General features: G+C 48.8%; 2 protein-coding genes across 2 annotated transcripts in view; both read left to right on the top strand.

The window, feature by feature from the left end:
• The window catches only part of LOC117887172 (zinc finger protein 501-like), a 1,015,593-nt gene that overhangs the window by 23,176 nt on the left and 971,252 nt on the right, over positions 1–21,165 (top strand). The gene's annotated exons all lie outside the window — the stretch shown is intronic.
• The window catches only part of LOC117887597 (zinc finger protein 91-like), a 75,999-nt gene that overhangs the window by 49,457 nt on the left and 5,377 nt on the right, over positions 1–21,165 (top strand). The window contains exons 9-12 of the mRNA XM_034790242.1: positions 1,506–1,703; positions 8,809–8,922; positions 9,239–9,312; positions 9,424–10,177. Of these exons, the coding sequence (XP_034646133.1) occupies positions 1,506–1,703; positions 8,809–8,922; positions 9,239–9,312; positions 9,424–10,177 (1,140 nt within the window). The remainder of the gene's footprint in view (positions 1–1,505; positions 1,704–8,808; positions 8,923–9,238; positions 9,313–9,423; positions 10,178–21,165) is intronic.

The raw sequence follows: 21,165 nt of genomic DNA, 5'->3' as shown, positions 1-21,165 counted from the left end.
AATCTCCCCTCTTACTGATGAGGCAAAGTGGTCTGACCAGGGATCTGTCACCTCTTAGGTGGGTGTCCTACCAGCCAGGCTATGGGATGGTCTGTTAGCGAATCTCTCCTGCTGAAGTTGTTCCACTTTGCACAAGTAATTAAATATTAATTGGGCCCACAAGCAAATAGGATTCACACTCTGCTCTAGTGGTGAGGGCACCTACCAGTGAGATGGCAGAGATCAGGCAGGTGGGAGAAGTGGACAGACATCTCCTCCATGCTGAGTGAGAACCTTAACCACTGGGGAGCAGGTTATATGGGACCGCCTGCTCCTTTCCTATCCTCTCCTTCCCCTCATCACTTAGCATGTGCTAGGCAGCTAGTGAACACACCTGCCAGACCTGGCCCCTGCTATGAGCCAAGTGAAAGAATTTCTATATTCTCCCAGTTTGTGGGTCATACGGGGGATTAGCCATGAGATGGGTATCCAGACTCCTAGAGTGAGGTAGCCATCCACATGCTCAGAGGCAGAACTTTAGGGATGAGGGAACTTCTACAGCAAAAGTTTAGGCACCAAGTATGTTTAGGTGCTTACAGGGTTAGGTGGCAGCCATCAGGGCATTTGTGGATTGCAGCATCACCTAAAGCTCTTGGTGGATTTGGGCCAAAGTTACTAGGTGGACCCCAGGTCTGTTCAAGTCTGGCAATTCCTGTGTTCATCTCTAGGTGACAGGTCTCTGTCCTCAGTGAATTTATTTTAGGAACTTTAAAGAAGAATCACTCAGTCTGTTTTTGAGAAGACACTGGATGGCGTGTGTATGTTTTTTGGGGGTGGATTAGAACTAAATTTTCAACAGCTCTAGCTCATTGTGTTTTGGCTAGAAACTGCATAGCAAAGAGATGGAATTCCTTGGTCAGACACATTCCTCTCTGTAGTCTGGAAAAACCTATTTTGATGTAGCTGTGTTACAGGGGTTCACTGTGTGTGCACACTGATTCCATTTGATAAGATTTGTTTACTCACTTCACATCTGATCCCGTGAATACTTACACATTTGTTCGTCATTGGCCATGTGAGTGGTCCCATTAACTTCATTTAATCTCTGTTACCAAGGATTTAATAATGTCTCTGTGGGTTTAGTCCTAGTGGCAGGGACGGCGTCTGCACTGTAATTAAATGATTAGGCCAAGATCTGTAACTACAGGAGCCTAAAGTTAATTTTGTAAATACATATTCAGGCACTAGAATAAATGGCATGATGATGAGCAGTGCTGGGCACTCAGAACTGAACCCCAGTGTTTCAGGCTCAGCATTTTGGAAGCACAGGCCACTGATTGAAAGACCTGACTGTGGATTTGGGAACTAACTCTTGTTGCCAGTTCTGAAAATCTTGGGCTAAAGCATTTCCCCACATTGCAGAATCTAGAGTGTCTGTCTGCAGGGAAAGAACCCAGGGCAAAACAAGATGTGAAATAGACTGAAGCCCCTTCTGAAACTGCCTCAGTTTTCCTTCCCGCTGACAGGCTGCAGAATCGTGTCCCAGTCCAGTTTATCCCACACTCCTGAGGAACAGGGAAGGGCCATGTCTGCAGCGGAGCCAGTGACCTTCGAGGAGGTAGCTGTGTATTTCTCCGAGGAGGAATGGGCTCTGCTGGACCCGGGTCAGAGAGCCCTCTACAGAGATGTGATGCAGGAGAATTATGAGCCCAAGACCTCGCTGGGTAAGGATTCCTGTTCCCTCAGGTGTTGGAAGCTCTGTGTGTCTACACTACGAAATTAGGTCGAATTTATAAAAGCCAGTTTTATAGAAATCATTTTTATACAGTCGATTGTGAGTGTCCCCACATAAAATGCTCTAAGTGCATTAAGTCGGCGGACCGCGTCCACAGTACCGAGGCTAGCGTCGACTTCCAGAGCGTTGCACTGTGGGTAGCTATCCCACAGTTCCTGCAGTCTCTGCCGCCCATTGGAATTATGGGTTGAAATCCCAATGCCTGATGAAGCAAAAACAGTGTCGCGAGGGATTCTGGGTACATGTCTTCAGCTCCCCCCCTCCCCCCGTGAGAGCAACAGCAGACAATCGTTTCATGCCTTTTTTTTCCTGGGTTACCTGTGCAGATGACATATCACGGCAAGCATGGAGCCCGCTCAGCTCAGCTCACCGTCACCATATGTCATCTGGGTGCCGGCAGACGTGGTACTGCATTGGTACACACCAGCAGCTAATTGCCTTTTGGCAGTAGACGGTGCAGTATGACTGGTAGCCGTCATCAGCTATCTGAGTGCTGGCAGACGTGGGACTGCATTGCTATACAGCAGCAGCTCCTTGCCTTTTGGCAGTAGATGTTGTATTACGATTGGTATCCATCATCATCGTACTCCTCTGTGAGTTTGGTCAGAGGCGCCTGGGCAGACATGTTTTGTCTCCTGGAGACTCAGTCCTGCTGGCAGTCCTATTGCACCGTCTTGACGATGATGGCTAGCAGTTGTAATGCACCATTTTCTGCCAAGCACCCAGAAGATGCCGATGGCTATCAGTCATGCTGCACCGTCTGCTGCCAGCCTAAGATGTAAAAGATAGATGGACCAGATTTGTTCTGTATTCATTTGCTTCCCCCTCCCTCCATGAAATCAACGGCCTGCTAAACCCATGGTTTTGAGTTCAATCTTTGGGGGAGCTATTCTGTGTGACAGTTGTTTGTGTTTCTCCCTGATGCACAGCCACCTTTGTTGATTTTAAATTTCCTGTAAGCCATGTCGTCACTCGCCCCTCCCTCCCTCCATCAGACAATAGTTTCGCGCCTTTTTTCAGCCCAGACGCCCTAGCACTGGGATCATGGAGCCCGCTCAGATCACCGTGGCAATTAGCACTATGAATACCACGCGCATTGTTCTGGAGTATATGCAGGGCCAGAACATGCCAAAGCAAAACCAGGCGAGGAGGCGATTGCAGTGCGACGATGAGAGTAATGAAGAAATTGACATGGACATAGACCTCTGACAAAGTATGGGCTCCAGCAATGTGCAAATCATGGTGTTACTGGGGCAGGTTCATGCCATGGAATGCCGATTCTGGGCCAGGGAAACAAGCACAGACTGGTGGGACCGCATCGTGTTGCAGGTGTGGGACAATTCCCAGTGGCTGCGAAACTTTCGCATGCGTAAGGGCACTTTCATGGAACTTTGTGACTTGCTTTCCCCTGCCCTGAAGCGCAAGAATACTAGGATGAGAGCAGCCCTCACAGTTGAGAAGCGAGTGGCGATAACCCTGTGGAAGCTTGCAACGCCAGACAGCTACCGGCCAGTCGGGAATCAGTTTGGAGTGGGCAAATCTACTGTGGGGGCTGCTGTGATCCAAGTAGCCAATGCAATCAAAGACATGCTGATATCAAGGGTAGTGACTCTGGGAAACGTGCAGGTCATAGTGGATGGCTTTGCTGCAATGGGATTCCCTAACTGTGGTAGGGCGATAGATGGAACCCATATCCCTATCTTGTCACTGGAGCACCAAGCCACCGAGTACATAAACCAAAAAGGATACTTTTCAATGCTGCTGCAAGCCCTGGTGGATCACAAGGGACGTTTCACTAACATCAACGTGGGCTGGCCGGGAAAGGTACATGATGCTCGCATCATCAGGAACTCTGGTCTGTTTCAAAAGTTGGAGGAAGGGACTTTCTTCCCAGATCAGAAAATAACTGTTGGGGATGTTGAAATGCCTGTAGTTATCCTTGGGGACCCAGCCTACCCCTCAATGCCATGGCTCATAAAGCCGTACACAGACAGCCTGGACAGTAGTCAGGACCTGTTCAACTATAAGCTGAGCAAGTGCAGAATGGTGGTAGAATGTGCATTTGGACATTTAAAAGCCCGCTGGCACAGTTTACTGACTCGGGTAGACCTCAGCGAAACCAATATCCCCATTGTTATTGCTGCTTGCTGTGCACTCCACAATATCTGTGAGAGTAAGGGGGAGACATTTAAGGCGGGGTGGGAGGTTGAGGCAAATCGCCTGGCTGCTGATTACTCGCAGCCAGACTCCAGAGCGGTTAGAAGAGTACAGGAGGGCGCGGTGCGCATCAGAGAAGCTTTGAAAACCAGTTTCATGACTGGCCAGGCTACCGTGTGAAAGTTCTGTTTGTTTCTCCTTGATGAACCCACCCCCCCTTGGTTCACTCTACTTCCCTGTAAGCTAGCCACCCTTCGAGCACCGCTTGCAGAGGCAATATAGTCATTGTTACTTCACATTCATGCATTCTTTATTAATTCATCACACAACTAGGGGGATAACTGCCATGGTAGCCCGGGAGGGGTGAGGGAGGAGTGAAGGACAAGGACACACTGCAGTTTAAAACTTTAAAACTTTAACTCTTATTGAAGGCCAGCCTTCTGATGCTTGGGCAATCATCTGGGGTGGAGTGGCTGGGCCCCCCACTGCGTTCTTGGGCATCTGGGTGAGGAGGCTATGGAACTTTGGGGAGGAGGGCTGTTGGTTACACAGGGGCTGTAGCGGCGGTCTCTGCTCCTGCTGCCTTTCCTGCAGCTCAACCATACGCTGGAGCATATCAGTTTGATGCTCCAGCAGCCGGAGCATCGACTCTTGCCTTCTGTCAGCAAGCTGATGCCACCTATCCTCTTCAGCCCACCACTTGCTCTCTTCATCCCACGATTCAGCCCGCCACCTCTCCTCTTGTTCATATTGTGCTTTTCTGCACTCTGACATTGACTGCCTCTACGCATTCTGCTGTGCTCTTTCAGTGTGGGAGGACATCTGGAGCTCCGAGAACATATCATCCCGAGTCCGCTGTTTTCGCCTTCTAATCTTCACTAGCCTCTGCGAAGGAGAAACATTTGCTGCTGGTGGAGGACAAGGGAGAGGTGGTTAAAAAAGACACATTTTAGAGAACAATGGGTACGCTCTTTCACATTAAATGTTGCTGTTCACATTACACAGCATGTGTGCTTTTGTTACAAGGTCGCATTTTTCCTCTTATATTGAGGGTCTGCTGGTTTGGTGTGAGAGATCACTCACGCAGTGCCAGGCAACAGAATTTGGCTTGCAGGCAGCCATGATAAGCCACAGTCTTTTGGCTTTTTTAACCTTCATAATATGTGGGAATGGTTTCAAACAGCAGCGCCCTCATTTCCCATACCAAGAACCCGTTGGGTTGGCCATTTAAAATGGGTTTGCAATGTAAAAGGAGGGGCTGCGGTTTCCGGGTTAACATGCAGCACAAACCCAGCTAACCCGCCTTCCCTCCCCTCCCCCCAATTCTCTGGGATGATCATTTCACCCCTCCCCCCCCACCGCGTGGCTAACAGCGGGGAATATTTCTATTCAGCCGAGCAGGAACGGGCACCTCTGAATGTCCCCTTAATAAAATCACCCCGTTTCAACCAGGTGACAGTGAATGATATCTCTCTTTGTTATCCTCAGGAGAGTGATAAGGAATGGATGTTGTCTGCATGCCAGCAAACACCGGGACCATACGCTGCCATGCTTTGTTATGCAATGATTCCAGACTATGTGCTACTGGCCTGGCGTGGTAAAGTGTCCTACCATGGCGGACGGGATAAGGCAGCCCTCTCCAGAAACCTTTTGCAAAGGCTTTGGGAGTACATCAAGGAGAGCTTTCTGGAGATGTCCCTGGAGGATTTCCGCTCCATCCCCATATACGTTAACAGACTTTTCCAGTAGCTGTACTGGTCACGATTGCCAGGGCAAATTAATCATTAATCATTAAACACGCTTGTTTGAGTTCGGGGGTTACTGGTTCCAGGTCCAGGGTGATAAACATATCCTGGCTGTTGGGGAAACCGGTTTCTCCGCTTCCTTGCTGTGAGCTATCTTCATTGTCTTCATCATCATCTTCCTTGTACCCTGAACCCGCTTCCCTGTTGCGTGCTTCTCCATTGATGGAGTCAAAGCACACAGTTGGGGTAGTGGTGGCTGCACCCCCTAGCATGGCATGCTCCGCGTAGAAGCGGCATGTTTGCGGCTCTGCCCCAGACCTTCCGTTTGCCTCTCTGGCTTTGTGGTAGGCTTCCCTTAGCTTCTTAATTTTCACGCGGCACTGCTGTGTGTCCCTGTTATGGCTTTGTCCTTCATGGCCTTTGAGACTTTTTCTAATATTTTGCCATTTCGTTTACTGCTACGGAGTTCAGCTAGCACTGATTCGTCTCCCCATATGGCGAGCAGATTCCGTACCTCCCGTTCGGTCCATGCTGGAGCTCTTTTGCGATCCTGGGACTCCATCATGGTTACCTGTGCTGATGAGCTCTGTGTGATCACCTGTGCTCTCCACGCTGGGCAAACAGGAAATGAAATTCAAAAGTTCGCGGGGCTTTTCCTGTCTACCTGGTCAGTACATCTGAGTTGAGAGTGCTGTCCAGAGCGGTCACAATGAAGCACTGTGGGATAGCTCCCGGAGACCAAAAACATCGAATTCCGTCCACACTACCCCAAATCCGACCCAGAAAGGCTGATTTCAGCGCTAATCCCCTCGTCGGAGGTGGAGTAAAGAAACCGGTTTAAACGGCCCTTTAAGTCGAAAAAAAGGGCTTCATCGTGTGGACGTGTCCAGGCTTAATTCGATTTAACGCTGCTAAATTCGACCTAAACTCGTAGTGTAGACCAGGCCTGTGTGTGTGTATGTGTCTGAAGCATTGGGATCAGATTCTGTGCAGGGTTATTCACTGGTCCCCCAGATTTGAACGGGATCAGCCCCACTAGTCCCCTGACCCTGTGTGTGAGACACTGTCCCACGGGGTCATAATGATGCTGCTACTCTTCCCATAGCCAAGGGAAGATGAACAAACTCTCCCCTGCACTTCCCAGGACAAGTCCTATCCTATGTTGTCTATGACCCCGCAGCCATCTCCGAAATGGACAAATGTCTCATGCTTGGCTCTGCCTAAATCACTAGTGGCCAAATGTGCTTCCCCTCCATCTTGCCCATGTTCTACTTCGGCCAGCTGTGTTAGCAGGACACCCCATATGTTCCAGATTCTCTTCGGTGTCCTTTCCTGGCTGTGGCTGATCTCTGTGAAGTGCTGGTTCCTCACAATGTGAGGGGCTGGGGCTGAGAGAGGGTTCATGGGGTACTTTGTGGTCCAGGAGAACTCTGTGGGGTAGATCGCTACAGTAGAAAAGAGAGGAGGGCTGGTCTTTGGTCCACGCACTGCACTGGGACTCAGGACTCTGTGATGGCAGAGCAGGTCTCCTGGGTGATGGGGAAGGGTTGACTGACCATTGATCAGTATGGAGATGGTGGCCTACTGTTAGTGGCCCTACTGTGGCCCCATGATTGGAGGCTCTTTGCTCTGCACTGTAGGCAGGAGTGTAGTGATTTTCTACATTGCACCTTCAATGCATGGTAGCAGGGTCCACATGGCCAGTCAATACCCAAAGGCTAATGTGCTGTGCATTCACCCTCTGGCTTGCCAGGCATTAACTGACCATGTAGACAAGCCCTCTGTAATATCTCTGGCTTGCGTTCTGGAGGAATATGGATATAGGTGTTGGGGGCAGAGTGGGAATAGGAGGGGAGGGAATAACTGGCAGTGATAGAGTTGTATCCTAGTGAGCAACTCTTCTCAGCTCCCCAGGGGAATGTTAGGGCATTCTCTAGGCAGTGTGGATGAACCCCTAGGCAGAGTGGAACACCAGTGCATCACGGGATCTTGTATGATTTATAGCCCAGTAGAGTGGGGGAAGGGAGAAGGATCCCCTCTGGGTTTTGTTAGAGTGGGGGAGGGATAGGTTAGTGGTTTGAGCATTGGCCTGCTAAACCCAGGGTTGTGAGTTCAATCCTTGAGGAGGCCATTTAGGGATCTGGGGCAAAAATCTGTCTCGGGATTGGTCCTGCTTTGAGCAGGGGGTTTGTCATAACTATAAAGGGAAGGGTAACAGCTGTCCTGTGTACAGTACTATAAAATCCCTCCTGGCCAGAGACTCCAAAATCCTTTTCCCTGTAAAGGGTTAAGAAGCTCAGGTAACCTGGCTGGCATCTGACCTAAAGGACCAATAAGGGGACAAGATACTTTCAAATCTTGGGTAGGGGGAGAAGACTTTTGTTTGTGCTCTTTGTTTTGGGTAAGGTGTTTGCTCTCGGGACTGAGAGGGATCAGACATCAATCCAGGTTCTTCACATCTTTCTAAACAAGTCTCTCCTATTTCAAACTTGTAAGTAAAAAGCCAGGCAAGGCATGTTAGTTTTCCTTTGTTTTCTCAACTTGTAAATGTACCTTTTACTAAAGTGTTTATCTTTGTTTGCTGTACTTTGAACCTAAGACTAGAGGGGAGTCCTCTGAGCTCTTTAAGTTTGATTACCCTGTAAGGTTATTTCCATACTGATTTTACAGAGATAATTTTTACCTTTTTCTTTAATTAAAAACCTTCTTTTTAAGAACCTGATTGATTTTTCCTAGTTTTAGATCCAAGGGGGTTGGATCTGTATTCACCAGGAGTTGGTGGGAGGAAGGGGGGGGAAAGGTTAATTTCTCCTTGTTTTAAGATCCAAGGGGTTTGGATCTGTATTCAGCAGGGAATTGGTGAAGGTTTTTCAAGGCTTCCCAGGGAGGGAATCCATTGGAAATGATGGCAGCGGGACCAGAGCTAAGCTGGTAGTTAAGCTTAAAAGTTTTCATGCAGGCCCCTACATTTGTACCCTAAAGGTCAAAGTGGGGATACAGCCTTGACAGGGTTGGACTAGATGACCTCCTGAGGTCCCTTCCAACCCTGATATTCTATGATTCTGTGCTGGCTCTGGAAGTACTGACCTCAATGAACAAGATCAACACTTGTTTCCCTGTCTCCCCAAACAGAATTCCTGAATTCCCAACCTGACATGATCTCCTGGCTGGAAGAAGGGGAGGAGCTGTGGGTCCCAGGTCTCCAGGTCTCTGAGGAAAGGGAGATCTTGAGAGATGCCCACACAGGTGAGGAATCAGCTAAACTGACTCACAAACCAATTTCTCTATCCTCATGACAGACGTTAGTCATGAGTTTTCACCAGTCCTGTCTGACCTGTTAGCCCCTCTCCACATCAGTATTGAAATGGGGTGAGGAGACAGAAATGATCACCTCCTTTCTCTCCTGTTGGGAAGGTTTGAGGGGAGAGCCAGTACTGATTCTACAATCTCCTCAGCAGTTATTTGGGTTTCTTCCCCCTTTCCTGTTCCCCTCTCTGAGGTTCCCTTCCCCCCCCCAGCACAGGGAGTGACTCCTGTCTGGATTCTCTCTCTGTCACAGCAGGTGATGGGATGGTGAGTGAGAGCAAGGAGGCGAACCCTCAGCAGGAAGGTATCAGGAAGCAACTACATTGGACGGTATCAGGAAGAGCTGATAGTGATGTTTTCAAGAGTCCTGAGTGTAAAAGGGCCCCTGAGAATCAGTGCAGGCCAGATAGGTATCATGGAAATGACCAAGAAGAGTGACAGGGTAAATCCAGTCACTTGAGCAGAGTAGTCGAGAAAATAAAATACACTATTCAGCGGAGAGTCCCCACTGCAGAGAGACCCAACACATGCAGCAACTGTGGGAAAATATTCCTTTGGAGGTCAGCCCTTATCATTCATGAGAGAATCCACACAGGAGAAAAACCATATAAGTGTCCTGACTGCGAGAAAAGCTTCAGCCAGAGCTCAGACCTGACCAAACATCAGAGAGTCCACACAGGAGGGAAGCCTTACAAATGTCTTGAATGCGGGAAAAGCTTCAGTTGTAGTTCAACCCTCACTGCACACCAGCTAATCCACATGGGAGAAAGACCCTATAAATGCCACGAATGTGGAAAAAGCTTCAGTGATAGATCCAACTTCAGTACGCACCAGAGAATCCACACAGGAGAGAGACCCTATAAATGCCTGACCTGTGGGAAAAGTTTCAGGGATTGGTCAACCTTTAATAAACACCAGAGAATCCACACGGGAGAGAAACCACATAAATGCCCCAAGTGTGGGAAAAGTTTCTGTCAGCTCACACAACTCGTTAGACACAAAAGACTCGACACAGGAGAGAGATCCCATAAATGCCTGACGTGTGGGAAAAGCTTCCGGGATAGATCCACCTTTAATGAACACCAGAGAATCCACACGGGAGAAAAACCTTATAAATGCCCAGAGTGTGGGAAAAGCTTCAGGCACAGCTCAACCTTTATTAGGCATCAGAGAATCCACAGGGGACACAAACCCTAGGATTGGGATGGGCAAAGTGAATAATATCTTTGCTGATTCCAACTAACTCCAGAGGGTCAGGTCAGGCCAGGCCAGAGGGGCCATGTACTGGGGACATGTTCAAGTTATTAAAGCAATGAATGAAATCATCTTTCTGGAACAGTGTCATGCAGAGCAAGTTTCCCATGCTGGGATAGTATTTGATTATTAATTCTCAAGGAGCTCTGAAGATCATCCTATAATCTAGGCATTCTCTTTGCTATATCTTGACTTCAGTAAGACTTTTGATATTGTCTCACATGACCTTCTCATCAACAAACTAGGGAAATACAACATAGATGGAGCTACTATAAGGTGGGCACATAACTGGATGGAAAACCATTCCCAGAGAGTAGTTATCAGTGTTTCACAGCAAGCTGGAAGGACATAATGAGTGGGGTCCTGCAGGGATCACTTCTGCATCCAGTTCTGTTCAATATCTTCATCAATGATTTAGATAATGGCACAGAGAGTACAATTATAAAGTTTGCAGATGATACCAAGCTGGGAGGGGCTGCAAGTGCTCTGGAGGATAGGATTAAAATTCAAAATGATCTGGACAAACTGGAGAAATGGTCTGAAGTAAATAGGATGAAATTCAAGAAGGACAAATGCAAAGTACTCCACTTAGGAAGGAACAATCAATTGCACAAATACAAAATGGGAAATGACTGCCTAGGAAGGAGTACTGCGGAAAGGGATCTGGCGGTCATAGTAGATCACAAGCTAAATATGAGTCAACAGTGTAACGCTGTTGCAAAAAAGGGTGAACATCATTCTAGGATGTATTAGCAGGAGTGTTGTAAGCAAGACACGAGAAGTAATTCTTCCGCTCTTCTCCGCACTGATTAGGCCTCAGTTGGAGTATTGTGTCCAGTTCTGGGCACCACATTTCAGTAAAGATGTGGACAAATTGGAGAAAGTCCAGAGAAGAGCAACAAAAATTATTACAGGTCTAGAAAACATGACCTATGAGGGAAGATTGGAAAAAAAATGGATTTGTATAGTCTAGAGAAGAGAGGTGACAACAGTTTTCAAGTACATAAAAGGCTGATACAAGAAGGAGGGAGAAAAATTGTTGTCCTTAACCTCTAAGGATAGGACAAGAAGCAATGGGCTTAAATTGCAGCAAGGGCAGTTTAGGATGGATATTGGGAAAAACTTCCTAACTGTTAAGGTAGTTAAGCACCGGAATAAATTGCCTATGGAGGTTGTAGAATCTCAATCATTGGAGATCTTTAAGAGCAGATTGGACTGACACTTGTCAGGAATTGACTAGATAATACTTAGTCCTGCTATGAATGCAGGGGACTGGACTAGATGACCTCTCAAGGTCCCTTCCAGTTCTATGGTTCTATGATTCCTCACTGCTGCTGACCTCTCAGCATCTCTGAGTAACACTTTCTCTAATTCCTGGTTGGCAAGGAGATTCCATCCCATCCTGGTGGACAAAGACCTGGCCTCAATTATTTATATATTTCTCACCACTTGACTGGACTACATCACTGTGATGTACCTGGGTATGAAACTATCAGTGCTTAGGAAACTCCAACTAGAGAGCACTGCAGCAACACATCTGACAGCGAGCATATCACACCCGTCATTGCTCTCTGCGCTGGCTTCCCATAGAATATTGAATCAAGTTCAAGGACTTGGTCTTTATCCATGGAGCTCCAAGACTGCCTTAAGTTCTTGGATGAAGACCAGGTTTGAAAACTTCACTCTTCTGGCACAATGGAACGTTCAACCATAAGGGTAAAGCTCATCTGTTGAGGAGACAGGACTTCCTCATTGGCTGGTCTGTGACTGTGGAATGAACTCCTCAAGGAATGAAGGATCCTCTCAGACCTCTCCACCTTCCATGCCAAGTGCCAGGCATGCTTCTTTGACCTGCCTTCTTTAATGTAAATACATAATGGCATGTATATTAAAAAAAAACAACAACCCCAAAACTTCCAGTGAGCAGGATCTCATCCTATAGAGAGGATAGGAAAACAAATGGCACATGGCAGATGCTAAGTTATGCAATTAATACACTGCTGGAAAGTGCTCAGATACTACAGTGGTGAATGCAGTATTGGAACAGACCACCACATCTGCTATATCGTTAAGATTAAACCCAAGTCTCTGTTTAACCTTGACCCTTCTCAGTGCTCTAAAATCTGCACCGTTAATTGGATTGCCTTGAAACATGGCATGCCTCCTCAGGACACAGGGTGGGGTTACTGATCCAAACTTGGGGTCATTTGACCAAAGGGTTTCCAAAATATTGCCCACACCCCTTCCAAACAAACCAACCAACTAACTTTGCTGAAGGTTCATGGATTCTACCAACTTTTTTTTTGCATAGAGCTAGAGATGAAACCAGGGCTCTAATTCTGGCACAAGAGTCTCAGTTGCTCAGGGGTTACCCCCAGAGAGTTCATGGACCACCCCACCCTTGGAGAGAAGCAAAATTGAAAATGGCATGAGGTTAGCTCTCAAGGAGAGTGTGACTTGCCCTCACACACCAAAGGGATCACACTGGGCATGTGCTGCCTGGGAAGTCAAAAGGGTTGCTAGCCAGCTACAGCTCACCAGATCTCTGTGGCTCAAGAGCTAATGTTCTGGCTATTGCTCCTGAAATACACATGGACACTTGAAATTCAACCCCATCATGGGCAGAAATCTGAATGGAAACAAAGGAGGCATCTTCCTACAATCTGCCTCTGTCAGAGAGGGTAGTAGTATTATTTTGGAGAATTGTAATGTGAATGTAGCGTAAAATTTAGAAGCTGCTTATGCTGTTTTTGAAAAGAAAATAAATTACACATGTGAATGTTTGCTGGGAGGGGAGGAGAATTGGGGGCGGAAGAGGGTGGCAATAGTAGAGGAGCTTGCTTGGGGGGCTCAGGTCAGGGTGAGAGGATGGGGATTAGGTGGAGTGGAAGGGGAGAGGAAGGGTGAGGTGAAGGAGAGTGGCAGAGCAGGAGGCATGGAATAGGGGTAGGGGCATTTGACCTGTCAGTCCTACTGTCTCCAGTCCCATGTGTTTTCCAGGAGTCTTTACCTCTCTGGGGTGTCTGAGCCTCTCACCATACCCCTGTGTTTGTGCCAGGATCTTGGGGTCCCTGGCCCCTCTGGGGGAGTCTGAGTCCTTTTCTCTGCCTACCTTATGTAAGCTAGGATCTGGAGAGGGTCTTTATCTCTGGAGGGAGGTCAGAGCCAGTCTCCCATGCAATGCTACCCCTATGAGCTGGCATCCCTGCCCTCTGGGTGGGGAGCTGAGAACAGGCATGCTGGGAGCATGTATCAGCTCTGCTAGCAACTGCACATTACAAGTATTTCAGAGCATGACCATTCTCCCCATTCCACAAAATTTAAATGTATGGCGGATGGGGGCACTAAGGTTTCATGTAGCACCTAGTGGAAAGACCACTGGACCGGGACTCAGAAACCCTGGGCTCTATTCCCAGTTCTGCCACAGGCCAATGAGATGACTGTGGCCACATCACTTCACATCTCTTTGTCTCAGTTTCCCTGTGTGTACAATGGAGATTATGCTGTTTGATCTACTGATGAAAAGGGCGATGTGAAGTTAGGTGGTATCATCATTACCGGTTCACAACAGTGTCTGAGTGCCATACCTACATGATAATTACAGCTGCCTAACTGTCCACTAACACTTTTTTTTTTTTTACACAAAAAGAGAACTAGGCAGTCCCGGGGTGACCAGATAGCAAGTGTGAAAAATCGGGATGGGGGTGGAGGGTAATAGGTGCCCATATAAGACAAAGCCCCAAATACACCTCTACCCTGATATAATGCGACCCGATATTACACTAATTTGGATATAACGCAGTAAAGCAGTGCTCCGGGGGGGGGGGGGGGGGGGGACAGCGTTATATCGAGGTAGAGGTGTATCAGGACTATCCCTATAAAATGGGGACATCTGGTCACCCTAGGCAAGCCACTGACTTTTAAAAGCTTTGTTAATGCAGAGTTAAAGACACCCAGTGATATCTCGTGCCTTTCAGGACATCCAGTTCAGCAAAACTCAAACCTCTGAAAACCAGGACATGAAGAGTTAAGGCATTTCAGACTCAAACCAGGAAGTACACAGTTAGCATATATATATATATAAAGATATACCTTGACTTTACCAAAGCTTTTGATATGGTCTCCCACAGTATTCTTGCCAGCAAGTTATAAAAGTATGGATTGGGTGAATGGACTATAAGGTGAATAGAAAGCTGGTTAGATTGTTGGGCTCAATGGGTAGTGATCAACGGCTCAATGTCTAGTTGGCAGCCGGTATCAAGCGGAGTGCCCCAGGGGTTGGTCCTGGGGCCGATTTTGTTCAACATCTTTATTAATTATCTGGATGATGGGATGGATTGCACCCTCAGCATGTTTGCAGATGATACTAAGTTGGGGGGAGAGGTAGATATGCTGGAGGATAGGGATAGGATCCAGAGTGACCTAGACAAATTGGAGGATTGAGCCAAAAGAAATCTGATGAGGTTCAACAAGTACAGAAGAATCCCGTGCACTACTGCAGGATGGGGACTGACTGGCTAGGCAGCAGTTCTGCAGAAAAGGACCTGGGGATTAAAGTGGACGAGAAGCTGGATCTGAGTCAGCAGTGTGTCCTTGTTGCCAAGAAGGCTAACAGCATATTGAGCTGCATTAGTTGGAGCATTGCCAGCAGATCGAGGGAAGTGATTGTTCCCCTCTATTTGGCACATAGAGGCCACATCTGGTACATTGCATCCAGTTTTGGGCTCCCCCCTACAGAAGGGATGTGGACAAATTGGAGAGAGTCCAGCGGAGGGCAACAAAAATGATCAGGGGGTTGGGGCACATGACTTACGAGGGGAGGCTGAGGGAACTGGGCTTGTTTAGTCTGTAGAAGAGAAGAGTGAGGGGGGATTTGATAGCAGCCTTCAACTACCTGAAGGGGGTTCTAAAGAGGATGGAGCTCAGCTGTTCTCAGTGGTAGCAGATGACAGAACAAAGAGCAATGGTCTCAAGTTGCAGTGGGGGAGGTCTAGGTTGGATATTAGGAAACACTATTTCACTTGGAGGATGGTGAAGTACTGGAATGGGTTACCTAGGGAGGTGGTAGAATCTCCATTCTTAGAGGTTTTTAAGGCCCGGCTTGACAAAGCCCTGGCTGGGATGATTTAGTTGGTGCTGGTCCTGTTTTGAGCAGGAGGTTCATGACCTCCTGAGGTCTCTTCCAACCCTAATCTTCTATGATCCCCGTCTACTATAAACTGGTGTCTCTCCACGTGAATCAATGAGGGCAGATCCCCACCTGGTGTAAATTGATGTTGCTACACTGGAATCAATGAGGTTAGATTCCCAACTGGTGTAAATTAGCCACTCTTCATTGGAGTCAATGGCTCAGATCCCCAGGTTGTATAAGTCATAGGCACTAGATCCCAGATAGTGTAAACAGACCATCACTGCAGTGGACTCAGCAGAGCTAGGCTGATTGACACCAGATAGATATCTGGCCATTTGGTTTGTAATCAGCCCCTGCAGCAAGGATGTAAAACAAAGCCATTGTGTCCATCACACCCCAGCTATCTTGCCTTTAGTAAGGCTTTTGGTCTCCCATGACCTTCTCATAAACAAACTATGGAAATGCAACCTAGATAGAGCTAAAGTAAGATGGTGCAAAACTAGTTGGAAAACAGTTCCAACAGTAGTTATCAGTGATTCACAGGCTGAAAGGGCATAACAAGTGGGGTTCTCCAGGGATCTGTTCTGGATATGTTTCTATTCAAAATCTTAATCGATGATTGAGATTATAAGTGTACTCTCTATGCCATTAAGTTTGTGAATGATAACCTAGGACGGAGTACTGCGGAAGGGATCTAAGGGTCCTAGTGGATCACAAGCTGAATATGAGTGAACAGTGTAATGCTGCTGCAAAAAAAACCAGAACATCACTCTGGGATGTCCGCTCTACTCTGCGCTGATTAGGCCTCAACTGGAGTACTGTGTCCAGTTCTGGGTGCCACATTTCAGGAAAGATGTGGACAAATTGGAGAAAGTCCAGAGAGGAAATAAAAATGTACTGTCTAGAAAATGTGACCTATGAGGGAAGATTGAAACATGATAACAGTTTTCAAGTATGTAAAAATTAAGTAGCATCTTACAATCTATACGGATCAGTAACTGCTACAGATAGTATTTTTCTGCACGTAGCAATATCACATATACTATAGTGCAAGAAACTGCTACCTGTGGGCATTTGCTACATCAGGTAGCAGTTTACTACAATAGCAGTTTACTCAGTGGTTTGAGCATTGGCCTGTTAAACCCAGCATTGTGAGTTCAATCCTTGAGGGGGCCACTTAAGGATCTGGGGCAAAATCAGTACTTGGTCCTGCTAGTGAAGGCAGGGGGCTGGACTCGATGACCTTTCAAGGTCCCTTCCAGTTCTAGGAGATAGGATATCTCCATTAATTTACAATCCATACCTATCAATAACTGCTACTGGTAGCACATTACTACGTGGAGCAGTTTACTACACTACAGAGAAGGAATCTGACTTAATCCATCTTTAATGGATCTACACCAGGTGAACCAGCAAGGGGATTTCAGTAGCTGTGGCCACCAGAGGGCCCTGGCTGTTGCTAAGGGAGGGCTAGCGGCTCTCTGTGTTTCTCTTTGCCCGGCAGATCAGGGGCTGAACTTCCTAGGTCAGACGCTATTGCTGCCGCCTCCATTGTGAGCTGGGAGCCCGGGCTAAGCCGGTACTGCTGCCCAGCGGGGTGTGTTCGGGGAGAGACCTTCCCTAGCGCCCCTCTGTGCCCAGCCGGGGGGACTTTCTCCGGGGTCTGGAACCAGCCCCTGGGGCAGCCCTGGGCTCTGCCGACACCAGCCCCTGAGCCGGAGCCTGCAGGTGAGGGGAGAGACTCGGGGAAAGGGCTGGGGCGGGGCAGGAAAGTGACTCTGCACCAACGGCCCCTTCTCGCCCCAGCTCTGCTGCCGGGGGGCGGGAGCCTGCGATTCCCAGAGCTGCTGCCCTCCCTGACACCCCCCGCCCTCGGCTCTGCCCCCTTGACCCCCCTAGGCTCTGCTCCCCTGAGCGCCTGCAGGAGCCGAGCCAGCTCCGGGAGTCTCCCAGCCCGAGGGAAGGGGAGAGGGGGCGAGAGGGAGACAGGGATAGAGACTGGAAGGGGCAGCAGGAGCAATCAGTGGGGAAGGAGGTTCCCAGCTCCCAGCCCTGCCCAGCCCCCTTCCCTGCAGCACCCCGGGGCAGATTGACTTTCCTGGAACAAGGTGAGGAGCAGGGAGGGGAAAAGCCAGTTCTTGCCTCTGCCTGGTCCCTGCACTGCTGGGGAATATGCTGCCCTGGGGATAGTGTCAGGGGGATCCCCCAAAGTGGCTCCTTCGATTCTGAAATTGTGCAGGCCAAGAGCAATCAAGGGATCTTCTCAGTAACTTCCCGCACCCAGATGCACAAAGGGGCTGGGGAGTTGCGACGCTGAGCATCACAGTATTCTTGCCAGCAAGTTAAAGAAGTATGGGCTGGATGAATGGACTATAAGATGGATAGAAAGCTGGCTAGATTGTCGGGCTCAATGGGTAGTGATCAACGGCCCCATGTCTAGTTGGCAGCCGGTTTCAAGCGGAGTGCCCCAAGGGTCAGTCCTGGGGCCAGTTTTGTTCAATATCTTCATTAATGATCTGGAGGATGGCGTGGATTGCACTCTCAGCAAGTTTGCAGATGACACTAAACTGGGAGGAGTGGTAGATACGCTGGAGGGTAGGGATAGGATACAGAGGGACCTAGACAAATTAGAGGATTGGGCCAAAAGAAACCTGATGAGGTTCAACAAGGACAAGTGCAGAGTCCTGCACTTAGGACGGAAGAATCCCATTCACTGTTACGGACTAGGGACCGAATGGCTAGGCAGCAGTTCTGCAGAAAAGGACCTAGGTGTTACAGTGGACGAGAAGCTGGATATGAGTCAACAGTGTGCCCTTGTTGCCAAGAAGGCTAACGGCATTTTGGGCTGTATAAGTAGGAGCATTGCCAGCAGATCGAGGGATGTGAGCATTCTGCTCTATTCGACATTGGTGAGGCCTCATCTGGAGTACTGTGTCTAGTTTTGAGCCGCACACACTACAAGAAGGATGTGGAAAAATTGGAAAGAGTCCAGCGGAGAGCAACAAAAATGATTAGAGGGCTGGAGCACATGACTTATGAGGAGAGGCTGAGGGAACTGGGATTGTTTAGTTTGCAGAAGAGAAGAATGAGGGGGGATTTGATAGCTGCTTTCAACTACCTGAAAGGGGGTTCCAAAGAGGATGGATCTAGACTGTTCTAGTGATACCTGATGACAGAACAAGGAGTAATGGTCTCAAGTTGCAGTGGGGGAGATTTAGGTTGGATATTAGGAAAAACTTTTTCACTAGGAGGGTGGTGAAGCACTGGAATCGGTTAACTAGGGAGGTGGTGGAATCTCCTTCCTTAGAGGTTTTCAAGGTCAGGCTTGACAAAGCCCTGGCTGGGATGATTTAGTTGGGAATTGGTCCTGCTTTGAGCAGGGGGTTGGACTAGATGACCTCCTGAGGTCCCTTTCAACCCTGATATTCTATGATTCTGTCACAAACACCTCCTGGCATGTAAACAATCACTAGAGTAACAATGGAATGCACACAACTGAGTGAGGTGCCCAGACTCCCTATACAGTGACTGGGCAGAGATAGTGGCCTAGGAGTGGGATCCACAAAGGCCCCTATGCTAGGTGAGCAGCTGCTTGAGCTAGCCCATGGAGATGCTGATGACAGGGATGTATCCAAAGCCCACCCCTCTCTGAGATAGGGGCCTCAGTCCAGACTGCAAGGCGGCACCTATCTCTGCTTGGGAACCACAGCTGGGATCCCCTCTCCGGGAGGCTGGTAGGTCAGGTGCCTATTGTGGTTCTTGTGAGGCACTTAGGAACCTGCTAAAATCCACACACAGTAGGTTTAAGCAATTCCCCAGCCATGCAAAGTCTACAGGGAAAGAGCCTGGTGGGAATCAGAGTCCGAAATGCATTGAAGCCCCTTTGGAAATAGCCCCAATTTCCCTTCTCGCCCTGACAGGCTCTGCAATAGGTCCCAGTCCAGGTTATCCCACACTCCTGAGTAACAGGGAAGTGACATGGCTGCAGTGGAGCTGGTGACCTTCAAGGAGGTGGCTGTGTATTTCACCAAGGAGGAATGGGCTCTGTTGGACCCAGGTCAGAGAGCCCTCTACAGGGACGTCATGCAGGAGAATTATGAGACTGTGACCTCACTGGGTAAGGATTCCTGCCCCCTCGGGCATTAAAAATTGGTGTGTGTATGTGTGTCTCTGAAGCATCGGCGTCAGATTCTGTGCAGGGTTCTTCATGGATCCCCCGATCTCAGGGGGATCTGCCCCGATAGTCCCAAGCTCCTGTCTGTGAAAGCCTGTGACCTCCACACACACCCCATTAGGACAGGGAATTCAGGGATGTAACAATCATGCTACTCTTCCTACAACTGAGGCTTTCAAGAGGGACAGATTCTCTGTATCCCTCCCCCCTTCCTAAGGAATGTTCCATCCTTTGGTGCCTCTGACCCCTCTGCCGTCTGACAGATGAACACATGTCTCATGCCTCAGCCCTGCCAACTCCCCAGCAGCCAGATTTTCAAATGTGCTTCCCCTCTGTCTTGTCTGTAGTCTGCCCCAGCCAGCTGTGTTAGTGGGAGGCCCCGAATGTTCTCGATTCTATTCCACCAGCCAGGAAGGGCACGGACCAGAGTCATGGGGCTGGGTCCAGTTGCTGTTAGTGCCTTCAGGGCTACCTCCTATGCCATTGTGCTGAATTCATGGAAGGAGGGTGCTGTCCTTGGTGTTTCTTCCTGGACATGGCTGAGCCTTTTGAAATGATGGTCCCTTGCAGGGAGACGGGCTGGGTTCTGGGGCAGAGTGAGGGTGGAGGATGTGATTCATGGTCTGAATGATTCTGTGGGGTAGCTCTCTACAGTAGAAGAAGAGAGGAGAAGGTTGGTTTTTGGTTCAGGATGCTGTGTGGGCAGAGCGGGTCTCATAGATGGGGGGGAAGGTCTCAAGTCCCATCTCTGGGCGCATTCAATTCCTTCCTTCTCTGGGGCCTCTCAAGGAGTCTTGTCCCCTGCTCCTGGATTAGGCCACTTTGCCAGTGGCTGGCGGGGGAACCCAGTCTGCCCTCTACTCCAGGTGGCAACCCAGGGACCTTATAAACAGCAGCCACATACCACTCCCTGTTTTACCTGGGCCCTTTACCTCTCCCATTACCGTAGGGTTACAGTCTCAGCCTCTCTCTCCAGTTCCAGTAAATGCAGCCTCCCAAGGTCCTCTGGCCAGAGCAGAGCCCCTGTCTTTACCCATCTGGTCCCAGCCAGATACTGCCCTGCTCAGCCCCTGCAGCTCCTTTTATCTGAGCCTGGTGGGCTCTGACTAGCTGCTTCTTGTCAGGCTTGACAAAGCCCAGGCTGGGATGATTTATTTGGGGATTGGTCCTGCTTTGAGCAGGGGGTTGGACTAGATGACCTCCTGAGGTCCCTTCCAACCCTGATATTCTATGATTCTATGATTCTCTGTGGCCTCTGTAGGCAGGCCTGGAGAACCCACCTTTGCTGGTCCTTTCCTGGAGCGGGGTATGGTAGGACCATGGGGCCTCTAGCAGAGGGCCTCAAAGGGCCTGGTGCACCCATCACAGAGACAATCTCCACTCCAAAGAGCTCACAGTCTTAAGAAATGACTTCCTGTTCTGCTTTTGTTGGGGTGGGACATGGACTAGTGGTGATTTTCTAGACAGTTAATGCATGGCTGTGATGCTTCCAAGTCAAAGCAAGTAGAAATATTGGAAACAAATAGTTCCATAGAAAATAAAATCAAAACGTGCCTTCTAGAGCCGGGACTTAACACGATTCTCTCCTGTTCGGTAAAGTACAGCTCACCCAAAATCCTTGCAG

The sequence above is a fragment of the Trachemys scripta genome, chromosome 14, assembly GCF_013100865.1.
Source record: "Trachemys scripta elegans isolate TJP31775 chromosome 14, CAS_Tse_1.0, whole genome shotgun sequence".
Taxonomy (NCBI): domain Eukaryota; kingdom Metazoa; phylum Chordata; order Testudines; family Emydidae; genus Trachemys; species Trachemys scripta.
Note: the sequence above shows the minus strand (reverse complement) of the source record. Positions and strands in the feature narration are given on the sequence as shown.